The 20,530-nt window shown below is 38.6% G+C and overlaps 1 protein-coding gene across 1 annotated transcript in view; it reads right to left on the reverse strand.

Moving 5' to 3' along the window:
* Positions 1 to 269: 269 nt before the first annotated feature.
* The window catches only part of LOC109470271, a 66,309-nt gene continuing 46,048 nt past the window's right edge, over positions 270 to 20,530 (reverse strand). The window contains exons 33-47 of the mRNA XM_019769152.1: positions 13,501 to 13,707; positions 12,875 to 13,003; positions 11,456 to 11,555; positions 10,733 to 10,982; positions 10,127 to 10,326; positions 9,428 to 9,508; positions 8,632 to 8,817; positions 7,857 to 7,958; positions 7,160 to 7,296; positions 6,404 to 6,511; positions 5,542 to 5,616; positions 4,322 to 4,396; positions 3,791 to 3,866; positions 3,110 to 3,222; positions 270 to 2,087 (exon numbers count right to left, since the gene is read on the reverse strand). Of these exons, the coding sequence (XP_019624711.1) occupies positions 1,986 to 2,087; positions 3,110 to 3,222; positions 3,791 to 3,866; positions 4,322 to 4,396; positions 5,542 to 5,616; positions 6,404 to 6,511; positions 7,160 to 7,296; positions 7,857 to 7,958; positions 8,632 to 8,817; positions 9,428 to 9,508; positions 10,127 to 10,326; positions 10,733 to 10,982; positions 11,456 to 11,555; positions 12,875 to 13,003; positions 13,501 to 13,707 (1,941 nt within the window). The 3' untranslated portion in view covers positions 270 to 1,985. The remainder of the gene's footprint in view (positions 2,088 to 3,109; positions 3,223 to 3,790; positions 3,867 to 4,321; positions 4,397 to 5,541; positions 5,617 to 6,403; positions 6,512 to 7,159; positions 7,297 to 7,856; positions 7,959 to 8,631; positions 8,818 to 9,427; positions 9,509 to 10,126; positions 10,327 to 10,732; positions 10,983 to 11,455; positions 11,556 to 12,874; positions 13,004 to 13,500; positions 13,708 to 20,530) is intronic.

Below are 20,530 nucleotides of genomic sequence, written 5' to 3' on the forward strand. Positions count from 1 at the left end.
TTTGCGTATTTTTCAATCTGCTGTATAACTGGAACATTTTTGAGAACATCAACAGAAAATTACTGACCAAAATCGAACAATTATCTTTAACTTCCTATTAGTAAGATGAATCTTTAAACCAGCTTGTCTCTAAGTTACATGTAATATTACCCTTGCAATCAACGGCAGAATAATTGTTACTAGCCTTATATGTGGTTTTAAATGATAAATCATTTTTGTGGCTGTGTGTTCACTAAAATACAATGCAATTCAGAATTTCTGAAATATATCATAATGCAAATTCGCATGAAATAGCAGCAGTTTATGAATAATAATGTTGACCAAAGTCAAAGAAAAATGGGTGCAGCAGTGGATCCAGTGTTAATAAATGTACAGAGAAAAAACACTCAAATTCTTATGATATTATATAATAATCTGTGGGCATACAGAACACTAGCCTCTCCATGTCCAACTAGAAAAAGAACATAAGTTGAACTACAGGTAGACAGCAATACCTAACTGTTGTAAGAGGTTATGATGATTGCAATCCTAAGTGCAAGAATTACCCTTCAACATTATGGCAAAAACAGTGATATTTCAAGTATCTCTGTTGGTCATACTGAATAACTGATACAGTACTATATTTAGAAGCTATACCTGCAGTATGGCATCATAGATTACTGGGATAGAAAGTAACAGATATTCCTGTAACCTTGGTCACAATGCATTATCAAGCTATGGAGCTGTTAACCTATGTTTGACCAAATATGTACTAGCTAACTGATCATAACCAGCAGTTCATACTATAGAAAAACATTTCAAACATTTCTGAACATGGTAGATGTATATTACAGAAAATTTTGGTTAGTTGGAGGCAATATGCTGAGATATGGTAGCTGATATGAAAAAAGTTTCAAATATAGCTGCACAGTTCGGTTCCAAAAATTGCATTTCCACATTTTCATTCAGTAGTCAATGTACATATTACTATGAACAAAAGTGTACACAACACATTTATTGTGTTAGAATAAACATAACACTCAGTTACATTATAATTGTCATTTTTTTACCTTTTCCTTCTTTACATTGTACAGTGACATACAATGTATAAGTCCTCTTCTGCTTAGTGCTAAAATTGAACTACAATGTACTATACAGGCAATATCAGCAAGGCAAAGTATCCTTTGGGTAGGGATTATTTCCAAGTACTGTAAAATGTAATATCGTAAAGACTGGATATAATAATTATGTAAATATTATATAAATGTATCATGCAGCGCAATGTTTAACAAACTTTTCTAGCGGCTGAACAAAATTACATTAATTTTGTACATCATGTACATCAGACCTTTATACGTGTAAAATATATCATGATAATATCCTATAAGTACAACTGTAGTTTTCTGATCATTGGTGCGAAACCATGACACAGCACAATTGTACAAAGTATGTCTGCTCCAATAACAAAGACAGGCTTTACCCTTAGTACTTTAAGCCTACTATAATGAAATTGTCTGGCATGCCATACATTGTATCTACTAGTAGTAAGTGTCATGTTGTTTTGATGTATTTTGACATGAAAACTGCTATGTGTAACATCTACAGTAACTGAATGTAGCATTTGTACTGATGACAAACATTCAAATTTTGAAATATAACTGTACAGCTTTTGATAACATTCTATTTGCCTAACTTGTAATATATAATGATTAAGCCTTATTTTTGGACAGACCTTATACATGTCCCTCAAAAATAGCCTATAACTTTAACCTTTGTACAACAAAACAGCCCTATTTTAGTATGTACATTATTACTGTCTATTGGTACATATATTGATCAGAAGCTTATGGTTCTACACTTATGTAAAATTCGTACAGAAAGGGCAAGAGAAACCTTAAATATACATTCAGTCTTTTTTTTCATATAGTACCCCTATCTGGACTTGGAATGATCCGAAACTGAGTGAAACCAGGGCAGTACCACTGCAGTTTGGGGGTGTCCAGGCTTTACCTCCTCTTGCCGGCAGAAGGGGGGAGAGGGGGTCTCCTCTTGCTCCCCCCCTCTCCTGGAGCCGGTAGAGCCAGGACTGGGGGGCCGTACGGGTCAACCTGAAATAGAGATAAAACATGTTAAGAAACTTCAAAGCTGAGTTACTTGTGTGTGTACTTTTCTGTCCAATAAGGGAAAGGGAAATGATACAAATATAACAGCTCCTGAAGTCACAACACAGTGCCATGCTGAATATAGAATTAATATTATAATATTGTGTGTGCATAATACATGTACCCTTCTCTGCTAGAAAATACCCTTTGTGCTCCAACAGTGGTGACTACTTCTATTTATCATTTAACTTCTATTCATAATTTTTCTAATCATCTACATATCTATAAGTCTTTCAATGTAGAATCTTCTGACTAGGGTCTATGAAACTGTATTGCAAAAGGAACACAGCTTATACCTTAAAGTTTGTGGACTGTAGGTAAGAGACATTCAAATGGAGAGAGGAGAATTCAGATCAGTATAGGGCACATGTACAGCACAATAGATTTTGAAATACAGTACAGTACATGACATAATTGTAGTTAAAAGTTAAATATTCACCCGGTAAAACAAAAGATTGAAGACATTCAACAAGATGAGGTATGTGTTATAATGCTCACAGGTCAAAACTTGGAAATAGTTTTTAACTACAGTCACTGTGTATATTTTGCTATAATACTCATTATCCACTGCCTTCAAAAAAGAAGTCAAACCTCATAACAAGCAAGTCTTTTCAAGACAGTAGTTGTCTCTTCCCTATTATATAATTGTATTGACCATAATAAATGACTTTGTAAAAACAATTAGCCTTCAGGCATGATTTTGCAAAAAAGACTACTACAATATACTGTAGTAAATTATATACCCAACTTGAAGGCTGAAACCAACAATCAAACTTGCATGGCCCAACACAACACAAATACACACTCAGTCATTCATTTGATGACTTAGTTTCACCCTACAATGTTAGTAAATTTTTTGCTATTAGTAAGCAAATTGCAGTCTTGATGAAACAAGAGAGAAGAAAGTACGACTATCGAGTCAGACATACATTAAGTACAGTCACACATTATCTAACAGAAAGCCGTACCTCTACTTTAGGGTTGGTGCGAGGTGTGACCGTCAGCACGTCTGTTGCCTCCATCCCTTCCTGTTTCCTGGCTCGTGACCACGCCGCCTTTACCTCAACTTTCCTTCTAGAGGCTGCAGAGGGAGGGGAGGAGGGTATTTAACTTAATTTGAAAGCCATCCAATGCAATTTCAGGGCAGCAAAACTAGATTCTTAAACTGAGTATGCATCAAGACTGGAAGTAGAAAGAGGACTAACTGCTAGCCATAAGGTACTCAAATAGTTCTGTAAAGTAATTTTATATTAACTGTAGTACCTATACCTAATAGTATATTATGTATAATGTACAATGTACCTACCTAGTCCCATAACCGACAAAGGTTACAGGGTAACTCAAATAGCGTTCATCTGATTACAATTTGTTCAACTTGTTAATTTAAAAGCACCTGACCCAAAATTTTGAGCAAGAAACTCAAGTTGGTGTAAGCTGAGTAAATTGAAACTAAGTCTGGAATATGTTTACAGCAACGTTATAAACATTATGCTCAGTCTGGAAAAATTTTGTTGGAATGTTGTAAGTTTATCTTTGTGTATCCTCCTCCATATTTGTATAAAATGATAAAATATATAATATTATATGATAACTATTCTCTTATACCGACAGACTATACTATTATATCACCATTCAAAATATGTCTCTACCTTTGTTGTTCATGTAACTTTCTCCACTGGACACACATAACAGCTGATCTCTCTCCACATCGTCCCAGGATTGCACCTACACAAATAACAACAAACAGTCAAACAAACAAACATACAAACAACAGGATTGTCTGAGAAGAAAAGGATTCCAGACAGATTTAGAAACATGTTTAACTTAATGACCCACTACAAAATGTTCCACACGAAAATAATGTAACTGCTGATGGTACAACTGACATATATTCTGTACGAAGTTTGCTGCATAAATATAATATACATTGTACATGTACAATGTACTATATATTCTGTAAGTAGGATGACTTTATCCATACATGTATTTCCCTTTGTTTGATTTTAGTTGTAGTAGACCATACGAAAGTCCCTATACTTTTGTTGAGTCAATAACATAAAAATTGTATGTACATGTTTCTTATTTTATCCTAGCAGCAAATTGTTGATGATTGTGATACCCCATTAAAAAAACAGATTAAAGTAATCATAACTATGATAATTTCAAGCATGAAAACCCACCTTTTGTCCATCAGCTGTGTATAGTGTACGTGCCGCCCTTTGAAGATTCAGACGAATTGTGCAGGATTCAAGTAACTAGAGGGAAAAAGACACAAAGTTTTGTTAATTATTCTTACAGTTTGTGATACAGTTAAACCTGTAATAGCAGCCACCTCTGCATAGAGACCACCTGTCCATTGTGGCTACTTCTGTTACTACATGTAGTTCCTTTTTTTACATTTTTCATTGACCTAAGCATTAAGAATCTTGCCTGTACAATATAGCGTCCATGCACCTGTCCGATGTGACCTGCGTCCTGAGATGATCCCAAGACTGCCCACTATGACCAGTGTATAATAATTATAATTTCCTAGCTTTTCCCTTTAAATTCCTACACGTACACAGTTGACTGTTATCATTTGATCTGACATTTATTATTTATGGTGCCTTAGAAAGGAATTCAGTGGTAGAGAATGTACACCAGTCCTGTTCATTGTAAGCATACAGCTATGTAGCTTTTACATTCAATTTGTTGATACTAACATGTCAAAGCCTGACGCCCTTAATGATTGCTACTTGCTAGTTGGGCAACCTTGCCTGTACGAACATGTACATCAAACAAACAAACAAACAAACAGATAAATAATAGCTAGTAAATTATAGTTACATGACTGTACCTTTTCATGTCATATACCTTGGCCAATATAATGTTCAATATGGGTGTTCCAGCCAGAGTGATAACTACATGTATATAGTCGGGGAACTAGCCCGGAGTTCTATTTGGTTATCACACGGGTTTCCAAAATATTTCATACAATAATTCAAACGAGTTTTGCCTGAGCTGGGTGTCTGCTTTCAGAAAATCTACCTGATTTGGGCCTTGAAATTGATGTTGCATTTCTTGGTTTAGGGACAGAAAATTCTGGCACATTTTGCATTGGGCGTGTTTTCTTGGGTGGGTATGACATAAAATACAACACGGAGTATTCCGCTTCAACCTTGGTCCCAGCCCTCCCGCGGGTTGAATCTCCCTTCGGCCTTTGAACTATTCACCGAGCTGGTACTTCAGGTAATACAAGATACATGACCGTGTTGTATTCTATTATGTACTTGATGTGATGTTTTGCTTCAATAACACAGACTGTGAATGTTTGCTTTACATGACGTGCCTACCATGGCTTATTTTCAGTTCTCCCTGCCCAATATTTTCCCTTCAGTGTTTTCCCTAAATATACATGTACCTGTTGCAGGTTAGCTCCCCAGGCATACACAGCCTTGTCTGCTGACTCCCCGTTAGGGTACACCAACACACGTTTCTGGAGAGAAACAAGTTGAACATTGTTCTTTGACTTAAAGTGAGTGATAGCCTTATGTCCTGAAAGAAACTACATGATACCATATTCCATAATTATTATGATCATAATGATATGGTTCCATAGTGAATGGATACATATGCAATCATTTATTTTGTTATGCGTTTTTGTAATACTACAATCATGTATATGTAAGGATATACATGACGTCTAATACTAGTAATAGCATGAATTTATTACAGCTAATTTTCTGGATTTGTTAAGACTTCAATGATGTATAATTACATGTACAGTACATTGTAAGTTGTTAGGCCTTGGGAAAAAAAGACCATTACAGTTGTGTTTCCTGTTTCCCTACCAACCCTCAAAAAACTGCAGACCCTAAGCCTTGTTTTGTGGGTGCACCCTGCTAAGGGATTGACACCTGAGTGATGAAATGTTGTACTCAGTTTTCCAACATTGACATTGAAAATATAAGTGTCCTCATGCAAGTTTTTCACAAGTTGGATCACTACATATTGCCAAAATCTGATGAAAGAAAAAGAATTTTGAAAGAAATAAAAAACATAATCCGGGACCCTATACCAGTCCTATAGCTACCGACCCTAATTTTTTTCAAGACTGAAACAAGAAAATTTTTTCCCTAGGCCTTATAGGGAAAAATACAAGTCTTAGACTACATGTATTTTGTCTGACCCTGACCTGTTCTCTCATGATCTCAATGAAAAGCAGTAAGCAGGCCGATTTGTGTATTTCATGAACAAACAAGGGCTGAAACAAGCATACTGACCGTGGTTGGCTGTTCGTATAGTTTCCTGTTGGTCCTGACGGTACGAGGGCCCACGCCGGCTTTCTTACGCTCCACCTTCTGAACTGCCTTCACTTCTGACAGGTGGGTCTAAGGAGGGGGGGTGATAGATATTTGTGAATATATTAGTTTTCTCCTGTTTTTTTCCTGCATTATAACTGATTCAATGTACAATGTATATTTGTACAAGTCATGAAGGATAATAGCAAACTATTCCAAAAAAGCTCAGGCAATGCAACCTTTCCTCTCTTACAACTGCAGCAATAGCTACCAGATTGACCTACAGTACATGTACATGTAGGACAGTCATGTAGTATATAATGATCATGATAATCTCCACATACATGTATGTACAATGTATTATCATAATGATAAAATATACAACATACATTTGTAACAAACTGCCTCATTGTTACATACATATTCCAACATATAGACAGTCACTGTAAGTTCATCTTCTCACATATCTTTTATCTTTTGAGTAGATTAGAACAGTGCATACACTATGAAGAAGGCACTGTAAATTTTAAAAAGGTTGCTTTGTATGTATTAAGAAAGATAACTTGCAAGCTGGGCAACCTAATGTCTCCAAACAAGTCTTGCACAGAAAACAATTTACTTGTAATTGTTGTATGGCAAGCATGGGAGAGTCCACTGGGTACTTTGAACCCTCAGTACCTTACATGTCTGAGAAGTTACATTTCACAGACCCTATTCTCCTTTAACTCATACACTGACCTCAAGCTTTTCCACAGCCTCTTCCCTGGTGACTTCATCCCTGGTGGGCTCCATCCACCCCCCCTCCAACATCACAGGGTTCCTACTGCTGGTGGTGGGCACAAACCTGGGGTGGGAAAGGCCCTTGTACCGCCGACCTGGAAACAACATTGAACATTTACACACAAACCTGGGGTGGGACAGGCCCTTGTACCGCCGACCTGGTACTGTAACAGTAACATAAAATTAGCTCACAACACATTATGCTATCATATACACACTCACAGTCTGTCAGTTTTAAGACTTAACCTAAATTGGAGTTAGATGTTTAATCAGAAGCCCAAAACTAAAGCATGCGACATTGTAGGATGCATCTACATGAAATGTATGCTTGGAAAGTTACTGCCGCAACGATATTACAGTGATAGACTTGGAAAGAAATGAGTACAGTAGTTTCTCTCCTGGCTTGGCTTCATTTTCGAAGATTTCAGGGGCCCTTCCCTCTCCTCTGCTGCAAGTTTGCTGATGGCTGACAAGGCCGATACGTAGCTTACTTTTTAAACAACTGCACCTGTCGAGTGAGTTCTTCTTGATTTTCTATTATTTCTGAAGTTATAGTGCGATCGGCATGGAAAACCCTCCAATGAAGGTGGATCATACAATGTATGTGACTTGAGTTTAAGCCATCAGATCATAGTTTTAGTAAGTAGTGCCTTACCCTGCATCTGGTGCAGAATGTGTTTCTCCTTCTGTAGCTCCTTCAGCACGCTCTCACGCTCCTCTCGATGGACCTGGTCCAGCGCACGCTGACTCGCAACAACTGCACAGGATAGAAATCCATCTTAGCCTTCCTCCAGTTTTATATTTTTACCAGACTGAGTCCAATTGATTGATTAATCTGGCCATTAAAACTACTGATTAAAACAATCATGATGCAAATTGTCTGCTGTCCAAGCCCTTCACTTGGCTGCTGTGAAATACACCTGAATCTGGACACCCAGTTCTTTTTTACCAGTCTATTCAATCAATTAATCAGACCACAAGTGTTAAATTAAAACAAAAAAAAAAAAGTCATGTCAATCATTCAAATTGATCTGTGACGCTCTGCCCAAAACCTTAAAATTCTTACTATATAATAGACATCCATATTATATACGCTGTATAAGTTTTTTTAATGCCTAATCAACAAATAATGAAATATCATGTACAATGTATCTCCTTCTTCTTTATATTCTTCATTCTTAAAATGTTTAAGACTTGTTTCATTGTCAAGACTAAAGCTGAATATGGAGTCAGAGGTGGAATCAGACTGTCACCCAAAAGTAAGCCATCACACAGGTTGGTTAGATAAGTTCTAATATAATAAGTAACGTTTTGTATTATTGCATCATTCTAGATGTTCTGTATCATTTTTGAAATTAGATAATGACTTTAGTTAGTGCTTCAGGTTTTATCTAGCTATATGAAGCAAAAAAAAAAGATGCCTGTGTTACCATCAGGACTGATGAAGGGCTCCCCACAGGAGACCCAGACCGGGATGGGATGGCGGATCAGCTCCTGGATGTTCACGTCCACGCTGCTGTGCCGCTGTCGTGTGCCGCTGTCACTCCCGCGCCGCTCACGCTCACCCACCTGGGCTGACGACGGTCTGTCCCTGAGAGTCGTTCTGGTAGTGTTTTCTGTCATCACAGGACAGAGAGAGAATGATACAAATTAAGATTTATTCACTTTGTTTTCAAGACTTAGCAATTAGTTTTTGATACATGTAGTTGTGACAGTCAGTCTTGCAGCCTTTACCACAAGCTTGAATTTACAAGTAGCCTCAAAATTCTTTAATTGTTATACCGGGTATCATAAAGCCATCTACCTATTAGTACAACATAGCCTGTGTATACAACAGAGTGTTATTAATAAAATACATTATGTAATTCTATCTATTAATCAGACTGACTGTGATTATCTTAATGTTGTTACTGTACAACAGTTTGTCATTAACTTTATTGTACAAACTGACAAGTCTGTCTTTTCACCTACATGCTGGTGTGTTACGCCGAAAGGCGGTTATACCGGCTATACAGATACAGATACAGATACAGATACATGTATCTGCAATCTTTGATTTTAGATAATTTTTATTATTAGTTTATAATACATGAACTTAAGATTGGTAATCATTGGTTTAAAAACATGCAGTATACAAAATGCAGTATAGAATTTTGCTTTACTATATTTGATCAAAGTATATAATCCAACTCATGAAAGAATGCTTATATGTTAATGTCCACATACCCTGGATGTCCATTCTCTTGAAACTATCTGCCATGCTGCTGTCCATAGTCTTTGTCCCACCTCCATCTATCTCATCTTCATCTGGGGACCAAGCAACAGTTCAACATCAGTGCTCGAACAAACATTACCACACTAAATACTCACTGTAAACAGTCAACATCAGCACATAATCAATGAAATCATATTTAACAAAATACTGAACAATGCTAGCATGTTGGCAAAATTTACTGTGCCTGTGCAAAACGTTTTTTCGTTGGATGACAAGGCAACATTGCATTAGAATTTTGCTCATTGCAGATGATAACTAAATCTGAAACATCATTCTGAAAACTATAGATGAGATGTCATCCTTGAATACATGTAACTATGCAAACATGACATTAAATGAGACATTTGGCCAAAAGGCTAATAGTATGTACATTAACTTTGTACAGTTCGATTTCGTGCAGGTGCAGTACGTACGTTATACGTTCTGCCAACATGCTATCAAATTAAATGCTTTATTTACTCAAAGGAAGTGCAAAAAGCAAACAACAGATTCCAACCTACACCATTCAAAATCTATTTTGACATTATAGTTTACATACCATCCTATATCATAATCACTTGATAGAATATGAGTGATGTGAGCATACTGCCGACAAAATTCAGTGTACATGTAGCTGTCAGTTGGTGACGTTTAAAAGATCAAACAACCACCTGATTTGAAGGTGAAGTGCCACTCCCCATCACAACCATGTCCAGTGGAATATCCCACGTATCTCACAAGCAGGGGGTCCGGGTCGGTCCACTGCACAATGGGGTCCGCCTCCCCGTCCCTCCGTACTTCGATTGTCCCGTTCCCGTCGTAGCTTATCCAGAACTTGTGATACTCGTTGGCAGACAGTATGTCTGGAGTCCTGAGCGAGAATACATAATATTGTTTTTGCTCAGTTTCTTCCTGTTCCTCTACAAACAAATAAGGTCAATGACCTGAACAAGAGGTCTGTCTACATAACTAGTGTAGGGTTACATCATGTTGCAATTTTATAGTGGGAGGGATTTAGACTGCTGTCACCATATGATATATGAAAATGTGTTCAAATAAGAATTAACAGAGCAGACCATATTCGAAGGTTAACATATTATGCTTTGCAAAATGTTAAATTTCTAGTTCACATTGCATTGGCAGCCAAGTTGGCTGAATTACACAAAGTTTTGCAGATATAAAACTTTGAGAGCACAAGTTAAGTACAGAGCAATATAGACCCAGTGCTTAAAGTTACTAAACAGTAATATTCGTAGGTGTTCACAAATATTACAAACCTCTGTGTTATCCTGATGTCGGGTAACCCCTCGTGTTTGAACTGACGGATGGCGGACATTCTGTTCATCATGGTCCCGATCACTATTTCGTACATCCCGTCCTCGTTGGCGTTGCTCTCCGAGAGAGCGATGTGGGCGTCGCTGGCGGCCTTGACCTCGAAGCTGAAGGTGAAGCTGGGGTCGGGAAGTTCAAAGCCGTCCCAGCAGTAGTCAAAGTCGTCGTTGGTGTAGCGGTAGGTGAACTCAAGTTCTAGGTTGTGGGGGGGAGGGGGGAGATAAGCTTACTGAGTGTTGTCCACATTCTACCAAGACCTAATCTCATCCTAATCTCATATTCCCAAGGATTAAGTGGATTTGAAGACAGGAGACAAATATATACTTTTGCACACTGACATAATTCGATGAAAAAAAAACAATTGTCAAATTGCCATAACAATGAACTGAAAATCATAGTTGCACTGGAATGTGAATATTTATCTGATAGGTGATATATTTCTGGCACTTTTGAAAATATGCTGAAAAATGTGTTTCAGAGACCTCTAGTGTAGGATTGCAGTTGAGATTGTGCCTGGTTGGTCATGAGCATTGGAGCTCACTTTTGAGAATTGTTTTCAGGGTGGCAGATAAATGTGACCTGGACAATGCATTTAATGTCTTTAATCATTTTACATGTAGCAGACTCATTCCAAACGAAATCATATTCCAAACAAATTGAAGACTTACCATCAGGCTGTTCCATTGTATCTCCTGCCCCCTCCTCTTTTCTGTTCTCCTCCTGAGTCATTTCTCTCTGGTCCTTCTCATCATGCAAATATGCCTGAACCTAGGGGAACATGAGGACAAGGGTCTATGATACCAACATAAGAACTATTCTATTTATTCATTTTATTTCAAAGTTAGAAGGTGTACCCATGCCTGTTCCTTATCACCGTGCATGGTGCTGAAAAGAGAGTTGCTTTTAAATAAAAAAAATTCTGTTTTTTAACCAAAGAAGTGGGAATTTGTGCTTGTTTAGAAGACCACAGACCAGTCTACAAGATACGCTCATCATATGCAACCACTGAAATAAAGAAGATAATTATTTCAACACTTAGTGAGAAGGGTTCACCCCAAAGAACAGCATTTCATGTACCTTAAAGGCACCCAAAGTGATTTCAGCTAGGGCAGTAAGTTTCATATTGTACTACTAGGCTGGTTCTAGCTATTTTAAGTGGTACTAAAAAATTAAGGGACTTCTTGCCTAGCTGTTTTGATGACAAAAATGTGCTAAGAAATGGCAATAAATGTTGATATCAGATAGACTTCCTCATCCAGAATATTTTTTGTTTTTCTGCCCTGAAATTGCATCAGATGCCTTTAAGACTATGTGAGGGTAAACATAAGGTGCCCTTAGTTCCTCAGAACACAGTCACAGACTTACTCCCTCAACATAAGATTCAGCTGACTCTCCATTTGTCGTTCCTTGCTGCTCTTCTTTTACCTGAAATATTTTTCAGACATCAAGACAACAGAAATAGCTACATTTGCCAGACTTTCAAATTGCTCCAGTTTAGTCTGAGGGAAAGAAATTGCAAGATTATAATATTTCCATGCAGGACTTTAAATTATGCATGCAATGATTTTATGGCTACAACCTATGCTTAATTTCTATGGCCTATTTCTGAAATATTTCATAGAACAAATTTGCTGTAACTTGCAAGATTACAGTATTTTCATGGTAAAATGGTCAATTATTCATGGTTCAATTACAATTGTCATAGCCACAACCTATTCTTTAATTTTATGGACAATTTATAGGACAATTTTTTTTCTTTTTTAAGAAAGCTCTTCCTTTTAAAAAGAGTGCCCAGCACGTCAGCATTTGCACCTGCACCAAACCCCCATTTTTCACGGTTTTCGTTGGATTTTGGGTCAACGTTGCATCAGAATTTTGCCTGTTGCAGACAATATTTTTTCCGACATAACATTTGGAAACTACAGACATGATATTAAACTTATATGCACGAATACGACCTTATATGAGAAGTTCTGCCCAGGTGCTATGGACAATACATTACGGGTTTCGCGCTGGTGCAATAAGTTCTGCTGACATGCTCATGTACCCTAACAGATAGTATACACATGTTTGAATCCCCATGTCACCTGTTCTTCGTAGTCGCTGACAGCCCAGTCAATGAGCTCCTTCATGTCCAGCACCAGGTTACCGTCTGCCGTGTAGATCCGCCGGGCGGCGCTCGCCAGGTTCAGCCGGTGGGTGGCCTGCTCCAGGAGCTGCGTGTAGACAAACAAAACGGATCATTGTCCATCTGTCTTCTTCGTAGTAATCATGAGCAATTTTGTTATGTCCCTCCAAATACTAAGAATTAACCATTACATGATGATGATGATCTATTACATGTAGATGCATTCTTTCATTAGGCCACACCAATTTAACTTGTTGGTTCTTGGATTCGCCTCTTCATTTTTTTTGATTCGCAAAAAGAAAGGAAAGTCCTTTTCTTCCTAGTTGTTACACTTTTCCCATCTATCCATGCAGTGGTTTGATTAAAAGTTCAAAATTCATTGTTTAAATTTTAACCCAGCCTTTTGTGTTGATTTCATGGCTCCCATCTAAGCATTTGGGGCTATAATAGGATGCCTAACGCTGTTTTTATTCTTATTCTTTTTCCGCCCTGTCGCTTCATATTTTTTCTGAAAAAAGCCAAGAACCAACAAATTAAATTGGTGTGGCCTTAATATCAAAAATTTGTCTGAAAACAAATGCTCACCCCATAGACACTGGACCCCACCAGCACAGTCCCCTCGGCGAACCAGCCCTCCCCGTTCTTGAAGGCCAGTACGCGCAGTGATTGGACCATCTGTGCTGCAGAGATCTGGCGCTGGATGGTGCGCACGCTGCGCTCCTTTCTCAGCTGCTCCAGCTGCTCCTCCCAACTCTCCAACGTCTTCTCCGCTTCGTACGTGGACAGGTCAACCTACGGGGAAGAAAGAAACCTTAGAGTCAAGGAACTTGCTTTTTATCTTTATTTATTTATTAAGCTTTACCACGTACAATATGCACTGTGGATGGCATGGCAAAAAGGTGTTTCTGACATGAAACACCTTTTCAAAGCAGCCATACGAATAAAATGACAAAACAATACAAAAAGTAATCAAATCACATAATACAATTTGAGACACAAATAAATAACCTTAGAAAGTACAAGGCAAGTCAACAGTTATTAACATTGTGAGAGTTATTGATTCGAGCTTGTGTGCCATCCAACCTGGATATGCACTAGACAATGCCCCAGGGTGGGAGAGCTTGAAGTTTTTGACACGCTTACATGTAAATACCAGTCCTGCATATTATTAAGCAGGTTAGTTATGTTGTATATGCTGGCTCTTCGTTTTTGCTTGCTACTATGAATAATTTGATGAAAACGGACAGTGAGCTGTGTTATTGATGATAGTACCCAAGCTAGTTTGTATAATCTACATACATGTACAGGTATCTCTCTCTCTCTCTTTCTCTCTGCCAGTCAGCCAAAAAAATGGTACAGTTTCTTTACAAATCATGTTCAATCTCAAATTCAAAGACAAATATTTAAGTCCAGGTCTACATTTAGTGTTCATGGGACATTTGGCAACACTGGCAGCATGTCATTACACGTCATTATTGACTTTAAAATATACCCAAACCTTATATATAACACATTCCCAACTAAAACGAGAAATTCTCCATACACTATGTGCAAAATGCACACACCTATGTGCAAAATGCACATACCTATGTGCAAAGTGCACACACCTATGTGCAAAGTGCACACACCTATGTGCAAAATGCACATACCTATGTGCAAAGTGCACACACCTATGTGCAAACTGCACACACTATGTGCAAACTGCACACAGCTATGTGCAAAGTGCACACACTATGTGCAAACTGCACACAGCTATGTGCAAAGTGCACATAGGTGCATATACCTTGTGCAAACTGCATAATTATACTACAAACAGACAACACTTTAATTCTGGACTGACTCTAATTCCGGACCTCCTTTCACCATTAAGACATTATTATATTACTCGCTGAAAGTTGCGTAGGTATCATCGATACACTGTAGGTCCCCTGGGACTAGGTCAGTTCTGCAGAATTCTGCATTCGGATGCAGAATTCTGCATTCAGGTGCAGAATTCTGCAACCCAAATGCAGAATTCTGTATCCAAATGCAAAATATGAAGGAATTTGCAATGCCTTATTTATTTTCTGATGTTAGAGAGTCAGTGGACTCACACTCGTCCTACATTGTATGTGTTTGCTATCCCTGTGCTGCAAAAAAACATACAAGACAGGACATTCTGCCAAGTACCTTCCAAAAGCACAAAAGAGTTTACAGATGGCACACACATTTCAGGCACAAGTACTTTCAGGTCATTCAGGTCACAGTGTTTCATGCTGATGGTCATTGTCAGCCTGAAGCTTGAGTTCTTGTACACGTGGCGTGATGTTGTGCTCGGTGCTCAGTGATGGCGGCCAGAGATGGCTGGGTACATGGCAGAAGTAGTTGTGTGCACCATCTGCAAACTCTTTAATTTGTGCTTTTGGAAGGTACCTGGCAGAATGTCCTGTCTTGTATGTTTTTTTGCAGCACAGGGATAGCAAACACATACAATGTAGGACGTGAGTCCATAAACATTACAATTATGTGTCAATCAAACATGAGAATTTTCCATTATGTAATGTGAATAATTTTTCACCTCTTCAAGCCGACCACCTAACCATATATATTATAGCGACTGCATTTTCTTGGTCCTGAAAACTTTTCCCATTGACACAAGCATAAAGTGACCTGCAGGAGTTGTACAACCCACAAACAGGCAAGAGATTTTTATGGTTGTCTCTTACATGTGAGTTCCATCCGTCATGAAGACTATGACAGTACCACAGTTCATTTTGTAAAGCTGTAATTGCCATAAATCATAACACGGTTGAAAGCAAAAGTCTTCAATCATAACTTTGACTTTGTTCCAATTTCTAACTCGTATGGCAGTCTTGAACCCAGTCTTGTGCAGTTAGAAACCCAGTAGGAACAATAGTTTTCTACATCATGTATGTCATTGCACACAAATTCCTTCAGCGAAGAGCTGTGTGTGTTAGTGTTCAAAAACTATACTCCACATAGAAGCTACTGATAATGAAAAATTAATTTTATAGTCGCACTACATAGTAGTTCATTTTTTTCTTCCTTTAGTAGGCTTTACACAGTTAAAGACCTGATAAATTTCCCCCCTCTTTCTTCTACTACATTTGTACATGTATCACCTAAGGCTTATAAAGACTTTGCATCATTCTTTATAATTCCCTTATTATTATACATGTAAGTTGTGCTTAAGCTTTCTTTCCCTCACAAAATGTACCTCCACTGTACTAGTTGGACTGCAAGTCTTGCTACTGCTAACACCAGAAGCTGTTTCATGCTGCTTTATCTGCTGCAAGTATTTACTTAAGGATTAACTTGTAACAAGGCACATGACAGATTGATTTGTATCAGAGGCTATCATGTGCCCTCAGTTAGCCCCTGGCTGACAGAACTTTGAAGAACACCCTGGGGGTTGTCAATGAAGATTGTGATTTGTAGAGTGACTCAAAAGTCAACACTGTGATTCTGCTGAACAATAAATGCTAATACTGTAGTGCAAACATTCCCTTAGCCCAAGGCCACGTCCCCTCAGCCAATAAGAGCTGTTAATTTACTGTGGTAATATCCACATAGTGTGAGACTATGAAAAACTGTGGGGCTATTTTATGCAACTGAGGGGAAAACTGTTAGGCTGTCAGCCTAAACTGTGGGGATATCAACCAAAAAGTGTAGGGGATGTAGGCATGTGACCTGTCCTGACCAATCCTCACCGATCTTGTAATCCTCCTTCTGGGACTAGACTCATGTCATGTGATAACTGACCAATCCCACTCTGATTTCTACTTGCCCAGAGGAATCGCCCCAGACACATGTCTGTTCATTTTTGTGCAGTCTTGACAGGCATGGCAAGATGAATTAACCTTATGGCCACCAGAGCCTGCTGGGTCAGTTCTCTAGGTTATGGTAAAGAAGAACAACTACACACTGAAAAAAATGAATAGCTATTTCATTTCATATTATAAGACGTGGAAAAGCTTTGGGGAAGTGACTCATGGGCTAAAAAAGTTGTGGCTTTGGTAGGGGATTTCTAGTCTAAAAATCTAGCCAAAAAATCCCGGATCAGTGGGAAACCTTGCCCGCCAATGGGGGTAACTCTTACATATCTCACATTTTGTGCTAAGTACACAGCTATCATGAACTATTTCCAGAAACTGTGTATTATTCTCTTTGAAAGAAACCTCAGAAGGTACTGTGACATGCTTTTATCGGCAATTCTTGGGTAGGATTCCTGGTAACAATAGGTGTATGCCAAAACATTGGTCAGGTGTGGAGGTTGCATTTTCACCGACCCTTCCTTCCAAACCTTTCAATTCATGTCATATCATGGAGTTCATTTAGTGTTAGTCTGGTATCCATATTATATCTGCAAGAGCCTTGGCTGTGATATGGTTTTCTCTTGGCTGGCTGGATCTCGGAGCCAGCATTTATTTTCAAAACCATGCTTGCACTACAATAGTACAATATGTTACATACTTTTTTGAGTCGTTGTTTTAACCACTGGTGAAGCTCTAATCTCCAACAATGATGTAACACACTTTAATATTAACTTGAAGATTAAAGTTTCTTTACAACAGAACAGTCTCTCCTTAGGGATGCCAGATCCGTAACACACCAGATCTAGAGTGAACTAGTGTGCTAACTGTGGGGGGCTGTGGTGTAATAGACTATTTCCTTGGGGGCTTCTTGTTCCTGGAGCTCAGGGTTAGGCTGTCTGCTCTTTACCAGTCTTCAAGAATACACAGAATATAAAGCTGTAAGACACTTAAGTAAAAGGAAGGGTCAACATGGAAATTTTACCGTAGACGCCCCTCACCGATGGGGGTCGAATCATGCCGGGTTACTGACTCAAGGACCAAGGAGGAGAGACAATGAAATGAATGTAGTCTTGACTGAACCAGGCAAAATGACTGGTGCATGTTCACTTAGGCCACACCAATTTGTTGGTTCTCGGATTTTTCTTTTAATTTTTTTTTCTGAATTGCAAAAAAAAAAAGTCCTTTTCTTCCTAGTAGCTTTTGATTTTAAGTTCAAAATTCATTGTTTAAATTTCAACCCGGCCTTTGTGTTGACTTCATGCATTTGGGGCTATAATACTAATTAATAGGATTCCTAGACCTCAGTTTTTATTTTTACCTTTTTTCCGCCTTGTCACTTCATTTTTTTCTGAAAAAATCGGAGAACCAACAAATCGAATTGGTGTGGCCTTACAAGAAAATCCACTCAATCCCATCCTACAATTTGAATGATTTTCACTTACAAATTACAAAAAAAAAAGAAAACTATATTAATTCCACAACCTACACATTTATAGACTGAGATAGCACACAGGTACATACAGGTGTATGATGAGGCTACTCTAGTACTATTAATGGTCCACCAAAGTCATGTACAAATGTTGCAAAGACATGTAAAACACTGAACCAGACCCTACATCTGCTTGAAAAAAAAAGCTCACAGTCTTATCAACCAACTAGGGAGAGAAGAGTGGCCGGCTGACTTGCAAGTTACCATCTGTGTCCTGGTAGAGCAGACTGAAGGGTACATGTACATGTACCTCACGGGGTCTAAGGGTCTAAACTCCCCATATAAAAAAGTACAAACTGTATCTTTTCATGTGTGGCAATGAGATTTTTAGACTTAAAATAAAAAAAGTGGAGACTGAGGAATTTGGAAAATGCTTTTGAACTTGATTTGATGTGACAACAATGTATATGTACTTTATTCCTACCCCCCTTTTGAGTTGACTTTGGTATAGTCGTCAAAACTACCGGGCACTTTTAGCTTGCTCTGTCCAAGGAGTTTCGATAAAAACACCCTCAAGTTTGATTTGAGAGTGATCACCCCCTATCTACAATGTATCTCTGCAACCTTGAACTGAACTTGTCTTTGCTCTTATAAAGTCAGGCTATTAAAAGGATACTAGATTTACTCTTATTTATTTAGTTTTCTAAGTTCCTGGTGGAACAGGAACAGGAGTGACATATGATACAGCACCTTGCCCCCTTAGCCTTCCTGTGACCCCAGCTAGCCAAGGGCCGACTGTGCAGGAATGCCTGGACAGTTCCCACTGGGACCAAAGGATAGCCTGCCTTTGTTTAGGTTATCTGAACCAGCTTCTCAGTTTCTTATGAGGAGGAAACCTAAATTCGAGCTATATGCTAGCTTGTGTAAGAAACAGGAGGAGTTAGTAGAAACAGATAAAAACCCACTGATCTATCACTTTGTGACAATGTCAAAATGTACATGTTTATCAATCACTGTCTCGATCTACTTTTCACAGATTATGATGAAATGAACTACAGCATTATTGAGGGTCTGCATGGGGGGTCCTGGCAACGGTTAACGGTGAATTCAGCAGGGCCGATAACGCTTAACGGTAAATTCAGGACGGTCGGCAACGCTTAACGGTAAATTGACAGGCTTTTTTTTTCGAGCTGCACTGGATTTGGTATCTCGCTTTGTGAGAAAAGGTGATCACTGACAAAATTACGTATATCTTACATGTAATGAAGCACGCATTAAAGGTATGTGTTCCCTGTGTTTCCCACCTGGCTGGTCCCCGAGTGCGTCAACAAATACAGGGGAGTCCGAGTCGACGTCGGCCAGCTTGCATTTTTTTAGTCTGCCCAGTTTTACCGATGGATTTTAATAGAGGAGCGCCAAATACGCTCGTAATCTAGGGGGGTCCGGGGGGATGCTCCCCCGGGAAATTTAGGATTTTTAAGCCTTCTAAAACGCAATTTCCCGCATTTTGAGAGGCAAATCGTGTTGAGAGTGTTTGTCGGTCCTTCTGATGTTTTCATATTTTACTAAGTTGCCTGTCAAGGTTGACAACCCTTAAAAAAATTCTGTAACTCTCCGCAAACTTCCGGAAATTAACGGGAAAGCTGTTTCTGGCTAGAGCCGAAGGGACCTATAGCGCAGAAGCGCGAGTCGAGCGCCAAAGGCGCGAGCAATGTAGGGGGTCCGGGGCATTCTCCCCCGGGAAATTTTGTATTTTTAAACCTTCAAAGACGCATTTTCCTGCACTTTGAAAGGCAAAATTAGGCGTAACGAAGAATTATTCATTAACGCTTAACGCTGAATTTAGGATGACAAATAACGTTTTACGTTGAATTAAAATGACCAATAACGCTTCACGATGAATATACTGATAACGCTTAACGTTGAATTAGAGCGGGCTGGCAACGATTAACGGTAAATTAAAATAGCCCATAACGGTTAACGAAAAAGGGCATGCAGACCCTCATTATTACATTTTACATCCACAGCTGAGCAATAACTGCATGTTACAACAGCTACAGGAGTTTGACATGAATTCTGATCATGATCACCTCAAACTCAGTTAAAGGAAAGCTGAATTGCAACTTCTTGTTCAAGTTGTTGTTTCATTCCTACAAAATGACCAGAAGGTATCAGGGATCTGAACAATAGATTAGGGTTGAACTTCAAGCCTTTTTTTGTGACAGAGGTAGACAGAGCCCAACATCTGCTTGGAACATACAAACAATGGATACAAGGCATCTAGAAAACATCACAATTTTCTAGCTTAACATCTACTTGGAGAAATCAGACACTGGATACAACAGACTGGGATACAAGACAAGGAAATGCT

This window comes from Branchiostoma belcheri, unplaced genomic scaffold, assembly GCF_001625305.1.
Source record: "Branchiostoma belcheri isolate BF01 breed outbred unplaced genomic scaffold, Haploidv18h27 scaffold22, whole genome shotgun sequence".
Classification (NCBI taxonomy): domain Eukaryota; kingdom Metazoa; phylum Chordata; class Leptocardii; order Amphioxiformes; family Branchiostomatidae; genus Branchiostoma; species Branchiostoma belcheri.